At 37.9% G+C, this 19,121-nt stretch overlaps 1 protein-coding gene across 1 annotated transcript in view; it reads left to right on the forward strand.

The window, feature by feature from the left end:
- The first annotated feature begins 226 nt into the window (after nucleotides 1-226).
- The window catches only part of pparg (peroxisome proliferator-activated receptor gamma), a 42,965-nt gene continuing 24,070 nt past the window's right edge, over nucleotides 227-19,121 (forward strand). The window contains exon 1 of the mRNA XM_042506427.2: nucleotides 227-354. Coding sequence (XP_042362361.2) covers nucleotides 303-354 — 52 coding nt within the window. The 5' untranslated portion in view covers nucleotides 227-302. The remainder of the gene's footprint in view (nucleotides 355-19,121) is intronic.

A 19,121-nucleotide genomic window follows, 5' to 3' on the forward strand; every position in this document is an offset into this window, starting at 1 on the left:
ATGGACTATACTACCTTTCTATTCTGATTTTCTCCTCAAAGTTGTTGAAACAATCAAACGGGAAACCAGTTGATTTATCCATCCTTGTCAAATCTCCCTCTTGTTTTAAGAAGCTCCAAAGACTGCCGGATGTAATATCTTTTTAAGGTGGACACTTTTTTTTTTGCAGTGTGACAGCCTGCCAGTGGCACACAGATGGGGGGGTGGGCGGGGGGGTGCGGTCACAGGACTGACAAACTGGCACACAGTCAGGTGTCGGTCCATAGTGTGTCTGCGGGCCACAGTGTGAGTGTGAGTTTGACATGCAAACACCAGGCAGAGATTTTAACCATCAAAGTGGTCACTACTTCTCAGGTAAGTCCAAAACTCTATTTATGTCACAGTCATTTAGCTGTTGCCGCAGATATTCAATGATGTCTCACTCTTTCTGATATAAGGTTTGTCATGCTGAATTTTTCCATTTTGCATGGGTCACTCCCATTTTTTTTAATGTATTTTTTTCTCCCTGTCTTTATTCTCTGTGCCATGTGAGGGATTTGCAGATATTGCACAATATTCAGGCAGTTCTGTGTTTTTGAATTGAGTGGAAAATCTTGGTCATGACTCAGCAATAATTGTGTGAACACAAGCTCAGGGGCCAACACTGATTTCTCTCTGAGGTTTGCTGTGTTGCTCCAAGGTAGCTTATGTCAACTGGCCAAATGTTGCTTTATTATGATATGATAATGGCACTTGGGGGGAGAACAGATCAGTTTGTTGTACAAGACTCAACCAGACTCTGCCGGCCGCGAGTCTGGTTGCTCACCACATCCGTGGAAGTATTTCTTTATCACTTCGTATGATCTTTATGTCAATAATCTGGCAAGACAGTCAGCAATCAGGTAAAATATACAGCATTTTATTGTGCTTTTGTAAACTAAATGTTTTAAAATATCTAAAGCAATTTAAGTATGATGTTTATAGGTCTAAAGGGTCAAAGATAAGTTTACTTAATATGTAATCGTGCGTAATCGCCAACTAATTTCATAATCAAATTAGCATCACATGTAAATACGTTACATATCATTTTAGATCTTCCTCACCTCTTACAGCGTAGACTATTCTATCATGTGCAAATACCATTTTTGTGCTAGTCACCTGTTACAAATTAAATACAATTTTAAAATTGATCATTTATCAGTCATATGCAAAGCTTTTTGTCGACCCGTAAGTTACAAGACATTAAAGTATAAACATAATGACATAAGACTTACTTTACATTAAAAAATGAAAAACAACACATAATTGCACAAAATCACTCTGTCACTTGAATAATTTAACCACATATCAACCATAACAAACTAACTTTTTAAATGTTGCTGGATATACCATTGAGAGTTTAATAGTGCTGAACCAATTAATCAATTTGTTTTCAGCTATTAAATCTATTGCCAGCCAATCTGATTAACAAATGAATCAGTTTGAGTCATTTTTAAATAAACAAAAGTGAGAGTTGTCTGATTCAGCCTGCCAAAATTTTAATATTTTCTGTTTTCTGAATATCTTTGGGTTGTGAATGAAAGAAAACACTTGATGTCACTGGGTTTTGGGAAACAGTGATCAACATTTTTCACCATTTTCTGGCATTTCATAGACCAAACAACTAATGTTAATTAATGGAGAAAATAATCAAGAGATTATTGACAGTGAAAGTGATCGTTAGTTGCAGCTCTACCCACCATCACATCTGCTTTTATTTTAGTCAAATTTTTATCTAATTGTGGTGATGCAGCTCGAAGTGCAGACGGCACAACATTATAAAACAATAATAAATCCATATGCAAAGTTCACTGTGATAACTGATCTGTCAAGCAAGTTTAAAGTCTCCGCAAATTTTTTTATCCGGTGTATGGACAGCACTTTCGAACAATCGCTACCTGGAAGACATCAGGCATCAATCTACCACATACACAAAGGAAAGTACAGTAGTAAAAGTATGAAGTACCTGTTGCTGGTAATAAAAGCGCTAAAGCACACTATACCATCTCAAAAAGAGGTATATGCTGTTATGTCATTCAGTACTCAGCGATAATACAGTCTGTAAAATATAGGAATATATATTATAAATGAACAGAAAAAAAGGCAAAAAAGTCAGAGAAACAAGTTGCTGTCCAGAAGTAAAATGCTCTCTTCCCTTTAAAGCCAACCAGGTTGATAAAATATATAAATGACTAGAAAGAGAGAAAGTCATACCTCTTAAAATAATAAATATTCAGTTACAGGTTTTTCCAAACAAACCCATACTAATAAAGTAACAGGGAAATTACCCTTGGTGCTATAAGTAAATTATTAGCCATTTATCCAAATGATAAAATTTATTTTTAAAGTTCATTAAAGGTTAACATGTCATCGCTGATGTAATTTGGCTATTTTAAAGTAGGAGAACATGTGATAAAATTGCGGTTGAGAAATACCTCTATTTTGGAGAAGTTATGAGAAGTCATTTCTCTTATTAATAATGCATATATATATATATATATATATATATATATATATATATTTATAAGAAAATAATAATTTAATCAACCATAATGATTTAATATAAATAATACAATCATTGTAAACATGAATATATTGAATAAAAATCATATGAATAAAAATATACATACAAAATTCTAACAAACACAGAAAGAAAGAAAAGGTACCAACATACAAATCAAAATCATATTCCTACATTAATAGGCACCATTACCTAATCTAACAAGCCGCTGATTAGTTTTCAGACACATTAAGAGTGTGTATGTGAGTATTATGTATATGATACAATTTACCTCAAGATCTGTCCACATTAGCAACATAGTCCTGGTAGTCTCTTCACTTTTCCACATATTTCTCAGTCCTGTCCTTGGGACTAAAAGAGATTTATTGATATGATGCAACTTTTGCCAATTCTATGAACCGTTCCTTACAAGAGGGCGCACCTGGTTTGCTCCAGCGTCTCATTATAATTTCCTCCACCACCATTATACTGGTGTGGAGTCCCATGTCTTTGTTTTTTTTGGTTTTAAGCATAAGTTTGGGATCTTTTATGTGTTGAGTGTGGAAAGCTGTGTGTGTCTATTTACCAAATAGATTGTAATCTGTGTGTGAGGTGCTTTAAGTCTGACTGCCGGACTGAGTGTGTTGATACAGCACCAGTCGGTGAATTATTGCTTATCAAGTTATATAATTCCTAAAGAGAGGTGTGTATGCGTGTGTGTGAATGACTGAGACAGACGTGGACTTCGCTCTGTTGTCGTAAATGAAAGGAGTGTTTCGAGATACCATGCTGTGTTTATGTTGTCCCTCACACGGCATGAAAGTCGTGTTTAACTATCTGCAGTCATCATACTCCCACACACAGCTTTGTCTGAGTTGGTGTAAAAATTCAGGTTTGTTAAGATGTCTGCACACCAAGATTCGTCTCAGTTTTTGAAAATCTGGGTTCATTTTAAAGCAAGAGCTGTCAGTCTTTGCTGTGGCTTTAAAACATTAAATGTGAAACCTCTGTGAGAGCTAAACATCATCACCGCTTGAAAGGAAGGAATATGTTTAACTGCACATTTCTATATGTATAAATAAACGGATAAAAGAGAGCGACACACTCAGCCCACAGACAGTTAACCACTCTCGCCTCCTTTGCTTTTGCCTCCTTGCCGCCGACATCCTGGTTTGTTTACTACAGTTCAGCTTTTCTTATTGGTCTTGTGAACATTTTCAAAAAAGTTCACCATTGATTTTATCAGATGACACTGAGGCCATGTTGACTCAGTTAAGCCCTAAGGTCATCAATTAGTGTTTTTAAATTGGGTGTAATAATTAACCTTAAGGCCAATCATTTCACCATTTACTGTCTACTCATGGCAACATTTTTTGCTGGGTTTATTTTGACACAAAGCAGTATTTGGTGCACAAGCAGGGTGTTTGCTGATGAAAAATTCAGCTCTTCTAGTCAATCTTTTATGTTTCCATTATACGCTGTCCTTTCTTTTTTACACTAAAGTCTTACATAGTCTCCTCCTGTATCTACTGATTTTATTGTAATTCATGAGAATCTGGATTTTGATTAGCAGTATGTATTTAGCAGGACGTGATTCTTATTTTTTATTTTTTCCAGTACTGTAGATTAAGATCTCACATCAAGCCCTTTTTACAGTTTGAAAAGTCCATAAACAGGAGAATGAGTTAAACAAAATGACGTAAATCTGTCGTAACCCTTTGGACAAACATGTTTTAATTATTCAGAAGTTTCGTTTACTGTGTGTGTTTAGAGGTTTTCCTTCTTTTTTGATATACTAATAACAGTCTTCTGAACATTTTTCAGAATAAATCAATTATAACCGTCTCATCAGTTGACATTTTGTCTTTCGCTGAACAATGACACAACATTGAAGAGAGAAAATGCATCAATCACAAAAACACCTGCCGTCTGAGACGTGATTAAAGTTCAGGGCAAAGTCAAAGCAACTTTCTTCTTCTCACCTCTTTACACTTAAATACAGTTAAATACAATCTGTGTTTAAATGAGGCAAAAGCGCATTTTAATGCAATTGGAGACAACATGTTATCAATTTACATATCACATTGCATCTAACATTGTCTCCCATCCACATTTATAGTGTTATTTTGTACATCCTCTCTCAAAACAATGCCCTTTGCCTGCCAAAGACTGGATGGATGCTGTGCGACAGCAGAAGTAAAGTTACACCCACAATTACAGTAACAGAAGCTACAGTAAGCTGTTGTTTCTGAACAGTTCTGTTCTCTTCCTGTTCAACATATGTATACAGGATGTTAAGTGACACCTGAAGTCATTGCCACCTCCCTAACTAGATGCATGCTTTAGATTGTAAGGTATTGTTATTGTCATTTTGGGTACAACTACTTTTGTTTTTACTTTTAATAAAGTGGTTAAGGCAAACCCATTTTTTACAATCCGATCAGTGGCGTTTGTTGTGCTTTCGGGCTGAGATTGCCTCAAGTCGAGCAGTGTTTTTTTTTTCTGCGCGGTGCACCTCCGAAGGCATTTTGTTCCCCCAATTTGTTGCGGAGTGAGTGCTCTTGACTTTAATGCTAGTCTTTGCAGCTGTGGACATGCATGCAGTGACACAGTGAGAGAGAGAGAGAGAGACTACACCTTAAGGTGAAGAAAGGGTGAATTTACAGCATGTTAATAGGATACAGTCTGGCTTTTTTTTTTTATATCAAGTGTCATCAAAAAATGTTGTTGCGCATTTGAAAGCCGCACCTTTAGCTTCTTTACCGTATGTTGTGCTGCTGTCACACTGAACATCCCGTAGAGCCCTGTTCAGACTTTATATGAAAATCAAAACGAATCACTGAGTATTTGTATTGAACAGCCAAATCCGATTCAACTGGCATAATTCTGAGTCGGGTACAGCTTTAAACAGTATCACCATGTTGTCAGATTTTAGCAATTATTCGACTAAGTACAATCATATGACGGAAGAAAATGGCCAAATTTATGAAAACAAGACCTACAGACGTGGACAAATTTGTTGGTACCCTTCCATGAAAATAGAAGAACCCACAATTTTCTCTGAAATAACTTGACACTGACAAAAGTAATTGACATCCATTATCGTTAATTCCATATTTAATGAAAACAGACATTTACTTACATACTTGACTATGACATACCAAAGGAACACAGGTATACATGAGACAATTGCTTTTAACTCAAGCAGTTTTCAGGAGGATTGAAACATTGTTTCAATGAGCTGTAAGGGTACCAACAAATGTTTCCATGTCTGTATGCAAGAAAAAAATGAATTGTCCTTATGACGATAAGACCCAAATCATTTCAGCCACTATTGTGCTTGAGTGTTGCATCCTCTCAAACAAATCCTAGCTTTTTTGATAATCCACCCGCACACATACAAAATACGGACGTCAACCGACGTCAGCGCGCAAACATACACACAGAGGAGTTTTCCTTGCCAATGCACTTTAACATAGATATTAGTCAAGAGACAGTAGAGATATCTGGCAACCTCTGTCCCAATTTCCCTTTAAGAAAGATGTGGGAGCAAACAGCAGCTCCTCAGGTCAAAACCTCGCTCTCTTGGGGAACTCAAGACTGACTCAGACTCTGTGCACGAGGTTATACGTGGGTATATTAAATGTGGCACTGCTGGAGACATCACCAGTTCAGGTCTTACTAGAGATGATGTGTGATGTATGTAATCCACCCCCTCAATTTAAAGTTGGCTAATGGTTAAATGCCAAAGGATCTTGGAAACAGGAACAAAGACTGTGAAAAGCTTTCCCTCTCTGTTCCTTCGTCGCTGTGTGTGTCTTAGGACAGAGGGATGTATGTTACAAAGCCCTCTGAGGCAAATTATGATTTGTGATGATGGGCTTTATGAATGAAATTGAATTGGATTGACCTGAATTGTTTGATTTTCACTGAGTGAACCTGAAGAAGCCGCAGGCAAAACGCATCGCTTGCCCTGAATAAAGTCACAGTTAAGTTCTTCAGTGTGCGGTGGTCAACTTTGTTTTTCACTTTAAATGTTCCTGCTTTCTACCAGCACCCTGTGCACAGGGAGTTTTATTCATTATTTTCTTTTCTTTTCTTTTAGATCCAATCGCATTTTCCCTATTAATTTATTATTTTTTGATGACTTTATATAAATTTAATGTTTGAGCTAACATTACAGCAAATACCTTTTAATCCATTACTATCTCCTTTGCTCATGTTAATTTGATTTTAACTCTGCACTCTTTAAATTCAGAGTTTCCCTCTCACTACAGTCCTGTGCACAGCGGTTCAACATGTGGGGAAAGCCAAATCTTGACGGGCCTGCTGTGCCAAGTTACAGTTGATTAGACAATCACGGGGAGGAGGTTAGATGTTGAGCCAACTCTGACACTTATTTTGGTCATTTCAAACCCCCATTGCACCTTCCTTTTTCACAGACGATTCAAAATCAGATTTTTTTTTGCGTGCACCTTGCCCGGTATACATACGCACAGTACGTTCCGTGAATAAGAATCACGTCATGTGTTGTTTTGTTATTGTCCAGCTGAACAGCAGCTGACGGCAGTCCACTCCCGTCTTTTCCTCTTCACTTCGAAGAACAGGGCATGACCCTTCCCGCATTGCACGTCTCCCTCTTCCTACGGTGTTGCCCTCCTCTCGCTCCCTGTCTCCTGTCAAAACACATGTTAAGCCATAAATCTTCGCCACAGTGATTTCTCACAGGACTGCTGAGATCACACTTACATAAAGTGATCAATAACCTATGGGACAACATCATATATGACGATTGTGTAGGCTGAATCAGGTGTTCAACTCCATGGCCGTCATTGTCATTCTCACCCTCCTCGTTCTAACCCTCACGCTCCATTTTTAATTGTAACACCTCTCAGGTTTAGAGGTGTGTGTGTGTCAGTGTGTGTGTGTGTGTGTGTGTGAGACAAAGATAGATTTTAACTTTGTTCTCCTGTCATAGATGGAAGGAGTGCCCCAAACCACGCTTTATATACACTGCGCTCACACATATGTCTTTCACAGTGACAGCATGGCACATACATGTATTTAGATGTGTTTCTGTATGTGTGTGTCTGTGACAGAGGGTGAGAGAGAGGCCTTGACAGCATGCACCACTCCTTCCCCTTATCCAGCGAGGAAGCTCTTGAGGCTCAAGAGACTCATCAGCCATTAACTCATAACTATTTAAAGGAATTAGGGGAAAGTTCATGTCCTCAGATTATTGTTGTTAAAACTGCAGATTCCCAGAGAGCAGCATATGGATCACACACGCATGCACACACACACACACACAAATATATACAACAGTGATATCTCTTGTCTCTTTAGCCATTTTCACACTACACTTAGCCCCAGGCTAAGTGAGCTTTTAGCCTGGGACTAAAATAAAGTTTCACACTGGCACAATCCTGGCATTTTCCAAAGTGGGCTAAACCTGACTTTAGCCTCGGGCTTGCTGGCCCTGTTGACAGTTGACCAAACATGAGGCTAAATTTTGGTGTGCTGTCACATGACTTCTTCGTCAAGTCATCAGTACCTGCATGTTTTATGTTTGTGTTGTAACGATGGTACCCAGCGGGCCACAGTGTTGTTAAAGGTATATATTTAGGTGCCGACGCTGGGTGACAGACAACATCAACGTGACTTAGAGTACTAACGACAGATGATGTTGATATTTTGTTGGTTTTAAGTTGTATAAAGTAACTAAAGTCCCGTGTCTTCCAAATCTCTCATACCAGTGTCATCTTTGTCATCTGTTGAGGTTTAGTCGTAAGGTACGGAAAACCAAACCCAAATTCTACTAAATGTCATGATGTTAAGGTCCACACAAATTTAAACACTGTTAGACATTTAAAATATCGTCGACACGGTTTTCATTCCAATCAAAATTAAATGCCAAAATGTAATATTTTTCTGATGTCGTATTGACACCCGCCGCAAGTTCGATAACTATTAACTGAAATGGGAGGTAGCCTACCTAGTAAGCCTATCTTGCTAACTTAAACCACAATTTGTCTGGGAAAGACTTAAAAAGATCAACAGAAAGGTTTTCCCACTATCTGTCAGTGAAGCTATCCAAGGCAGCTTTAATAGGAGTGATAATAGAATGTAAACATTTGTCACGTGTCCAAACGGACATTAAACACAAGGCTAGAAGAAGTTCAGGCTGAATCGTATAGCCCTGGGCTTAGCTTAACCCTTGGTTAACAGTGTGTGTGTTAACTTTAAATGTATGAATGTATGTATGTGCATATATATATATATATATATATATATATATATATATATATATATATATATATATATATATATATATATATATATATATATATACACACAGCATAGTGTGTGTGTGTGTGTGTGTGTGTGTGTGTGTGTCCTTTAATGTTTGTTTGCATGAAAGGGTTTGATATGTTCCTTTAAGAATTCCCCAGAGTGCAGTTCATGGGAGTTCAGTCACCCTGTTGTCTGATAATTCAAGGCCCACCTAATATCCCACTCACATAATTATTCTGACAGCCATGTCGAACATATCCTGAACATGGTAACAATAGGTCATTAAATTATGTTACAATGATCAAAGGCTTGGTTGACAGATTGGAGAGTTAGATTAGCCCTTTTTGTTCAAAAACTGTAATAGTTGTATGAGTGTGTTATAGCGAAAACATTTGGCTTTTTTTTTGGCTTTTTTTGCTGTTATGATTGTTGGGCTGACTATAACCATACGTTTTTGCGTGACAACTGGACAGACCAAGTCTCATTGAGTCTGTTCAAACCTGGGTGAGTTGTGGTTGACAGACGTAAAATTGTACGGTGTGTGGTGTGTAATTATTGTGAATATTTGTCTCCTGATGTACAATTCACTACAACAAGTAGAGATCCACAGTTCAGTATATAGGAATAGTTGAACATTTTAGTTGATATGCTTATTCTTTTTCTTGCCAAAAGTCTGATGAGAAGAACAATACCGCTCTTGAGCTTGAGCCCCAATTCCCCATAAAACCATTACATTATTTTTACGTTTCTGCAATTAGAATAAACAAATGATACAACATGTTAATTGATGAGCTTCAGAGACGTTAGCGGATGTATTTTATGAACTCTGGACATGGCCAGGCCGGTTGTTTCCCCATTTTGCATCTATCATTTTACCAACCCACTTTAGATGGAACTGCTACTATTTCCAAATGACAAAAGCCTCTGTCTCTGACCACTAAGGCGGCATAGATGATGACGCACGCTGAGGACGTTTTGTTCTTTCGTATAGACATTTATGGATGTAAGTCGTAGCCAGTGATTCAGTAGGCGTTGTCATCATACAGTCTGCATACATCGAACTTGATGTCGTACCCAAGTTTATTTAGATCCATGTCGCACAGTGTTGCTTGCTCTAAATTTATAAGATTGCAAAATCTCACCTTTGACTGTTAACTGTTTTTTTCTTTTTACTTTGCTCTTGGCATTTGTCAAAGGCTGTTGTGTTAAATCTTGGAGTCTGATTAATATCATGGTTACAGTGATAATGAATCAGGGTTCCCACTATCATGGAAAACCTGAAAAAGTCAAGGAATTAGTAGAAATCATTGAAAGTTTTTGAAAAGTCATTGAATTTCATTGCATGTTAAGATTTACCCACAGTAATGTTACAAGGATGACCTTTTACAAAATGTAACTTTTATTTTCTGTAGCTGTCAAGATGATGTAGCGTTAATATCTGCTGATGTGTGACAAAGTTTTGTTTTCCATCAGGTATGTTTCTTTTTTTATTTCTTCATGTTCTGTCTCTCCCTCCATGTATGCCAGCTACATAAAATTATGTTTGAATAGAGTTTAAATCTGATATTTGTTTGAAAAACGCCAGGCAAGTGGTGCAAGGGAAAAGAATTATTATGGGTCACTGAATAGTCATGGAAAATTTTTGTCCATGAAAATGTGTAGAAAAACAGATGGATTCTCTTGGGTACATGATTAGTTTCATTTTTCTGATTAGCGCAGAAACACAAGTCTTGTGTTAGATGGAAAAACAATTCTCTGATATGATGTGATGAGTCATTTCTCACAGTTTGTTCTCGCATTTGTATTTTTCGGCTGCAGGTTCAACTTGTCACTGATGTTTATGTTCCAACCTTTTGTAATACATCTTTAAAAAAAAAAAAAAAAAAAATGTTAAAAAATTGTGTGTCTGTCCTGGTGTGGGCAGACTTTAGCTTAACATTTGCATGGCCTTGAAATCATTATTTTTTTCAGAATAGTTATAGATGCAAATCCTGTTCTAAAATCTGTACAAAAATGATCAAAAGCTGTTTCATTACCATCGGGATAACTTAACAGATACCTAGCAGTCATAATCAAACCAGTTACCGCATCTAAATATCATCAGATCATTTTTGCGTCTTAATCATTCAACGAACTGACGACTTTCCCTCTTGGAAAACGTGCAGTTCAACATTCTTTCTAATTGTCTCTGCATTGCTTGAAGGATTATTGTCCCAGTGCACACGTGCAGTTTGAAGGGAGTGAAAACTACTGTCAAGCTAACGTGAGACCACTTGACCCAACCTGTCCAACCTTGACCCTTTGGGGTAAAATAACACAGTTGTGAGTGAATGATTGATGGTTACAGACAAGCTGAGACTCTATGTCTCTGAATTGTTGTCAGTCCATCTTCGCTGTCTCATTTTGTTGATAAGTGAGTCAGCTTGTTCAGTTCAAAGTATTTGTTTCAGCAGCTCTGTTTGATATATTAGTTTTATGTCATAACTTTCTGTGCGTTGCTGTATAGTCATGCAACTTATGTACAAATGGAAATACAGGCAGAAATTTTCCATTGTCTCAGCCAATAAGAAGAAACCACTTCTCTCTTGTTTGGTCTGGGAATGTGTGCACGCATTACGTTGTGCTTAGTTTGAACACATTTACAGTCACACACAAATTACTCTACCAGATGCTGTGTTGTCTTAGGTTATCGTTGTTTTTTCATTTATTCATATTTTAAAAGGACAATGCACATTAATCACCATCACTGTAAAAGTGTCAGCATTGTCTTCAAGCCAGATGTTCAGCTAGCCTTTGCAAATTTCCAATAAAACAATACATTAAAGTAGACACTAATTTAAAAAAAAGAACCTATCATTGTTACTGTGCATAAACTGTATAAAAGAAGAGGAGGTAGCGTCTGAGTCTGAAAAGTGAAGCTAGTGTGGAAATGCCTTACAAGGATTAGGTCAGCATTTTTGAAGTGGAGTTGTATGGGGTACTTTTCATAGTATATAGTATATTTCATACTGTAAATGTCAGTCTTTATGTCCCCAATTTGGAGAAGCAGACTGGAGTCCGACATGGAAGCTAAACAAGCTACTGCTGTGGATTGGGGTCTGTGACACAATGTATTATAGCCACCTAGCAAAATAATATAAGTTTAAGTGTTTGTTAATGTATATTAAGAGTATTTTCACTGCTTAAACATTTACATCGATAAACACAGGAGCTGCTGGTCTACTGCTGCCTTGACCAGTTATTTTGTTTGAGTTATTGTCGTGTGACAGGGTTGTTCAGATTCACCAAAGTCACACAGTTATACAGTGTAACTAATTGCATGAGTGGCAGACCAGTGGTTCCTGTGTTCAGCAAGCTAAAATTACTTTTTTTGTCAATGGAGTCTGATGGCTTTGATTAGAGCATAAATGTGGTACTGAAGCCGTTATTGGCTTCCTGTCAGAGCAGGCTGTGAGGTGAAAATACCAATACAGCATACAGTTAAACCGATGAAGAGTTTTTCAGCTGGGACATTTTTAGGCTAATATACATTTAATTGGTGAACCTGTTTACAGTAGTACATTGCTTCGCTTCTGCGTCACACTCCAGCCTGCTTCTCCACACTAGAGGCGTGACAACAGACATCTATTGTATTTGATATACTGTTGATAATGATATTAATACAATCCAACTTCAAAAAATCCAAACTATTCCTTTAAACCTGCATTCTTTCTAAAAGATTATTTAGAGGTCAGTGAGGAAATTACTCTACATTTTACTTAATGTATTACCACTGTAAACATTTTCCTTATGAGTTTATTGTCTTAACTGCTCATTTAAGTCTTCTTCAGTACAGCGTGATGCTTCTGTAGATTATGGTCCCATTTAGAGTAAAATAAATGATAAAGCAGGGTATGTTTTTGGGTCACTGGTATGGCGATAGCATCAGTTTACCCCTCTCTCCTTCGTAGCTGTCATATTTTGGTTTCTACTACACTGCTAAAATCAATCAGGGGTTTTTTTGTGACATGATATCATACAAGGTGCAATTACAGTGAAGTGTGATCGTCGTCAGCTCCTTTGTTCAACCTCAGATAAAATCAGAAGAGTAAAGGACACAGCGAGTGTCTGACTCCGGTTTATGATAACAGCTCTCATATTCTGGTTAGAAATTGATATATGAGTAACCATTCTGGTTTTTCTAATTAAATCAGACAACTTGCAGGCCACCGTGTACTGTGTTGGTATTGCATGAGGAGACAGAAGTGAGTGCGTCACAGCTGTCACACCGACACTGAGTGACTGAACGGAGGGAGAGAAGTGCAACCAGAGAGGCATGATGAGGTCGCCTGTCAGAGTGAAGCAACAGGAAATCATCTGCATCTGATGTCTACCACCTTACGCACACACACTGAAACACACACAGACACACACACACTTAAACAGGAGAGCACACAAATACAAGAAAGCAAGAAAACACTTTTAAACACACTGGTACACATACACAAGCATATTCTGTACAATTATTCAGAGACAAGTGCACATAAAAAAAGAGGAATGAGACACACACTTACGCGCACACACACACATACATACTCACACACACACACACTTGCACACACACACTCAGACCACATGATAGTTAGCTGTCTGAACTTTTGCTGAGCCCAGACTCTGTCAGAGAGAGAAAATGTGTGTGTAGTTCCCTTTCTACTGGTCATCACTTCCTGAGGAAAAGGATGACCATACACACACACTAACACAAACACACACACTAACACACACACACCAGTCTCTTCTTCTGTCACTGTCACTTGGTTGCTGGTCAGTGAGCGGACACTGAACACTCTCTCTAATGTGAAACGGGAGCAACAGGGTGAGTGGACTGTGCCGTGTGTGTGTGTGTGTGTGTGTGTGTGTGTGTGTGTGTGTGTGTGTGTGTGTGTGTGTGTGTGTGTGTGTGTGTGTGTGTTGTCAGTCGGTTTCCACTTATAGCAGAGTCAGTGCTCATCAGTGAGACGCTGTACGTCCACCAGTTTTGTTTGATATGGAGTATGTCTTCTCACAGACAGTTCATCGTCTTGTAAGCTGGCTCAGATTTGTGTGCAAGATTTTATTGATAATTGGTAGCACCAATGAGGTCGAAACCATAGTTATCAGATTTTCTTTCTTGTTTTTTTTTCTCCAAAGGAACCAAATTAGCAAAACACATATCTGTAACTAGGTCATGTGAGGGAGCTTCATATTCTTCTCTTTTACTTTGTGTTCTTGTTTGTGTTTTTTCTCTGAAATATAGAGGTTTAAATGGACACTTCTTGGTATTTTGCAGTGCATTCAGGTAGTCTACCTCTTGAATGGCACAGTTCTCTTCCTGTTTTCTCTGGTCATATAGTACCAATTTTAAAACTATTTGCATATTTCTACTGCATAGACAGCCTAGTTTTATAAAAAAAAAAAGCGGTGAATACTTCTTTGAGTAAGAATGAGATAGAAATCATGAATTGGTTTTTATATTTTAGGATTTAAGAATATTCTCAACTGTATAATAATTTAATTATGTTTGTACATGTTTGTAAAACATGCAAATGCTTTTAAAAATGCAGAAAAGCACATTTTCTTCAATTTGTGCTCATTTGTAAGAAGTGTTGCCTCCCCCTCAATCTGACCTCAGGCTGACCTGATGTTTATCAGTGTTCTACTTTCCTAGCCTTTGGAAGTTGAAACACAAAAATTGATGAAAAAAATCAAATAGAAATCAGAGACTGGGTTCTGTTTTACTCAGAGCTGTGCCAAGCAGATAGAGATTATGGTTTCTAACCTCCCACTGCACTAACCTTTGAAGTTTCATGAGTAAATTCAGTACCAGCCAAGCAAGTGGGTTTTCAGACGCAAGGAGACTCTCGTTTCTGTCGAGAGGGCAGTCCAGACCTCTGGCTGACACTTTGTGTGCATGCGGAGTTCCACTACTTTCCTGTTTGATCATGTAGGTGCAGAGGGGGAAGGCCCCTTTCAGGTAAATTCTGCCTGTAGTGGCTTAACACCACCAGAGTTAAAAAAAAAAAAAAGTGTCAGTTTCCTGAAGAGTGAGGCAGGCAACTTTTTACACTGCCAAGTGTCTGCTGAATAACTGATTTGATCAAATCAGCTATACACACAAATAAAGCACTGCATTATAACAACATGTGATCCTCCACTGTATCCCACTTTTTCCTCATGCAGGCAAAAATCAAGGGCACATAGTCTTTTCAAAGACATTGTGGGGACTGTAAGGCAGACGTGCAGGCGGGCATATCTTTGTTTTAGTCACTGATACTGAACCACATGCTGTTTTACATGAAGAGGTCAGGAAGTCACGGAGCTCTGTGCACTAACTCTCTCCCTCCCTTTGTCTCTGTTAGTCACACATACACATTCATATACACGGGACAACTGAAATGACTTACTGTGCAGAAAAAAACAACAAAAAACAAACCTTTCTTCAGAGGGGAATTACTCTGCAACATGTCATTTTGTCATCAGTATGTTATAAAGGAAACAGCAAAAAAAAATCAGACTGAGGGTATGTACAGCTGTGCTAGATGACACATATTTATACCAGCTTGCTTTTTACTTCTCTTAGTTTATGATGTATAAAAGCCCACAGTATTCAAACACCATCATAAATACTGTGTTTCTTCAGTGCATACCTTGTATTCAAATTTTATAGTTCTCATAGCAGCCCAATTAATTTCCAACAGTGCCTTTGGTGGAGTGAGTGTCTGCTCTGGCAGTAGTTGTGTAGTTCTCACCCTCAGAGAGGGAGCATAGTTTTTATTCACACAGGGAAGATAAGAGTGTTAATGCCTGTGAATGCAGCGGGGCAGGTTTTGCCTTTTGTCTCTCACTTCACTAAATATACCAGACCGGCTTCTGTGTTTGCTTCTCCCGTGTCCTAAACTACTCCTCACCCCGTATTTTTCTTTGCTTGATTGTTAAATTATTTACTGTGTAGGAGTGTAGGAGGCCTCTACACCCTCAGAAGACATTATGATGATGATGGATATTTTCTAACTGCAGGGCTTATTCATCAAGAGCTTTTTGTATTCTCTTATTCTCCTTTATATTCTGTTTTTGTTGACTTTGTGTTGAGCTGTGTTTTTCATCTTTGGACTTGTAGCACCAAGTAGTGTAATAATTTACTTAAAATGTAGTAATGTCTGAAAATGTAAAAGAATGTGCAATTAACTTGATTGAAAATGTAAAAAAAAAAAAACAACAAAAAAACAAAAATATAACTTCTAATGACCAATAATGTAAAAAAATGTCCTTATTGATATTTAAAACTGATATTATGTCAATGTCATACATTATTTCATTTTTGGGAAATTATTACACAACACAAAGGGATGCAAACTTTATTTGAAGTTTTTCCTCTGTCAGGAAATAAATCACCAGGATTGTAGAAAGTTCTTTGAAATTACTACATTATTGAGTGCTACAGGACTTTGTTAAAATAAATTGATAACTTTAAACTTCCAGTGTTTAGGATTTGGGGGCATCTATTGACAGAGATGATATATAGCAGGGTTAGGCATAAGTACTGATGGACAGGTTTGGGTATCGGTATTTGTATACAGTGTGTGTATGTATATATATATATTCTTTCTATTTATAATCTTATTTTATTGTAGAGCTGTGTGTAGCAAATCTGCGCCTCCTTTCCCCGCTTTCACTCCGTTTATCTCTGTTAATCATGAGACTGCTGCAATATTGTGAGCTCTGCACTGGGCAACACTTGGTGGGAGTCCACTTGCACACAGACACACACACACACACACAAAAAAGGGTATAGTCACCTGAAAATGAGAATCATTGTTTATGTTACCTTAAAACAAGTTGTTTCAACACCCTAGTTCTCCTACGTGCTGGGCACACGGGAGAAGTTTTAGTCCGTTGCTTTTAAAGATACAAAAAGGACTTGAGACACTTTCTGTGCGGTAATCTGATCCCCTGTCTGTGCGTCAGTCCATTTTGGCAAATCGCTGCAGCTGTGAAGAAATATGAAAGTTAAAAAACATTTCATTCATTTTGCAACTTTGTCCCTGAAGGGAAGATTTCACATCGTTCTGTTTGACCTCTTGGTTTCACCTCTTTTCTCCTGAACTGTTGCTTGCAGGCGTGGAGAACTACATCATTCCCTCTCCTGAAGTTAACATTACACTATCATCATTTTGTTTAGTGGTACAGCTGTTGTTGGTCAGTCTGTGGTTTCGTTCATTTCATTCCTGCCACAATTCATGTTTTTGTCCATTTAAAGATCCTTGGAAAGTTTACATTAAAATGTTGATGCTCTTTATTGAGGAGTCCACCTCGTCAGTAGAGTAGCTTGCCAGACCTGCCTGCCAGTTTGCCGTTGGCCTTTTGTTATTATGTCATGACTGAGGCAATAGCTGATAGAAAGTACTCCTACACACTGTCGTCATACCTGGAAGACAAGTTCAGACGTGGAAATCTGAGAACTGGCAAGACACACCATCGCAAATGTCACGCACGTGCTCACAAATACACACATGCGTGCACACACACACTGCATAAACATTACTGATCATCTGTCACCTTTTCTAATGTCTGACAGGGTGTTTGCCCATGCAACACTCACAGATACAAACATGTTGAATTCAGTGGAGTTTCTTCGACAGTGTCTCCGTGAGCACTCTCGGGAAAGAAGTTACAGAAAAACTTGTTTTCACCTCTGATTACGACATGATTTAAGCACCTTGGTTTAACTGCCAGGCTGCAGCCGCCTTCCCTTTTTGCTTTGTACTTTGTGTTTAAGAGCCTGCTGAGTACAGAGCATGAATTTCCTCAGATAAGGGGTTTTTCTTGAATCCTCTGGGGTGCAGTTTCATGTCTTGAAGTGGTCTGGGGACTGGCTCTCTGTCACCCTAATCACTTTATCTCTCTCAGTCTTCATCTCTAGAGCTCGCTCCCACTAGATTTCTGTCTCCATATGATAACTTGATGCCAACCAGGACACAAGCTGTTCCAATGCTCCGTCTATTTTAGGCTTGGATCAGCTGGCAACTAGCCAACAAATGGAAAAATAACCAGGTTTCTCTGGTTATTAATAGTCAGCATTTTCCCCCGCAGCAGCTTCCAAGACAGTGGAAGCTACAGCCTCCGGACACACACACACACACACACACACACACACACACACACACACTGCTCTTTCTCTCGCTTGTTTTAAAACAATGTCACAGTCAGTGTGAATTTTAAGTGGATCCGCTGCTGATTTTCATAGCCCTGGCCCAGAAAGTAAAAAGGAAACAATAAGTAGTTGAGAGAGAGGATGTTTGCTGCTCGGGGATGTTTTGTTAAGTAATTTGGAGCCATTTCAATCCATTTTTATACCTGGTGCTGCTGTGCCATCCGAGTATTGCTATTTTAGTTTTGTACTGTTGCATAATTCATCGCTTTCTTTGTTGCATTTTTTTCTCCAAATCAGGCACTCAAGGTTGATTAGAGGAGGTTTATTTTGAGACCCGTGTCGGTTACAAAAGGTTGTTTGGCAGGACAGGTGGTTCAGCGCACAGACCTTTTACACTATTGATTATTTATAAACTGTTGCTAGTTTGTCTTTTCCTTTTCGGAGTTTCTTCAGTTTAAATCAAGGTCAGAATCAAGAAATGGCTTCCTCGTTCTCAAAAAAAGGAAAAAGGCGTGAGAAAAGTAAATAATTTTCAGTATTAATATTCAGAAAGACACATGGATAAGAATTGTTCTCCCTAAAAAAAGTATTCTGCCTTCAACAGAAAAGTTTTTCATTTCACAAAAACAAAAATCGTAATGTCTTCTGGGACAGGTTTGATTATGTTTTATATTCTTCTTTCTGTCAACAAACTTAATAAAATATCAGATGTATTCTGAGTATCCAAAGCCTGATATAGCTCATTCCTGTGCCATAAACTTTCACAAACTGTACACAAACTATTTAGTTTTAGTTTTAGTTTATTAGGATCCCCATTAGCTAACGCCTTGCATCAACTAGTCATTCGACACATAAAAATACAATTTAACAAATAATTATGTACACTACATACACTCAAACATCACATTACATACAAAAAAAGATAAAATGAATCGCGTATGATGTAATGTAAACAAAATCTGTACGCAAGTTATATAAGTGAATGTATTAATCAGCAGCATACAGTCATCCACAACAAATACATTGCTTACTACTGTTTGAGTAAAGAGAAAAAAACTATGGTTCCCAGGACATTTAAATGCAGTTAAAAGTTAAATTAAAGTGCTAGAGAATATAGAATTAAAACAAACAAAAATAACT

Source organism: Plectropomus leopardus, chromosome 2 (genome assembly GCF_026936395.1).
Source record: "Plectropomus leopardus strain MGB_pleo_1.0 chromosome 2, ASM2693639v1, whole genome shotgun sequence".
NCBI lineage: Eukaryota > Metazoa > Chordata > Actinopteri > Perciformes > Serranidae > Plectropomus > Plectropomus leopardus.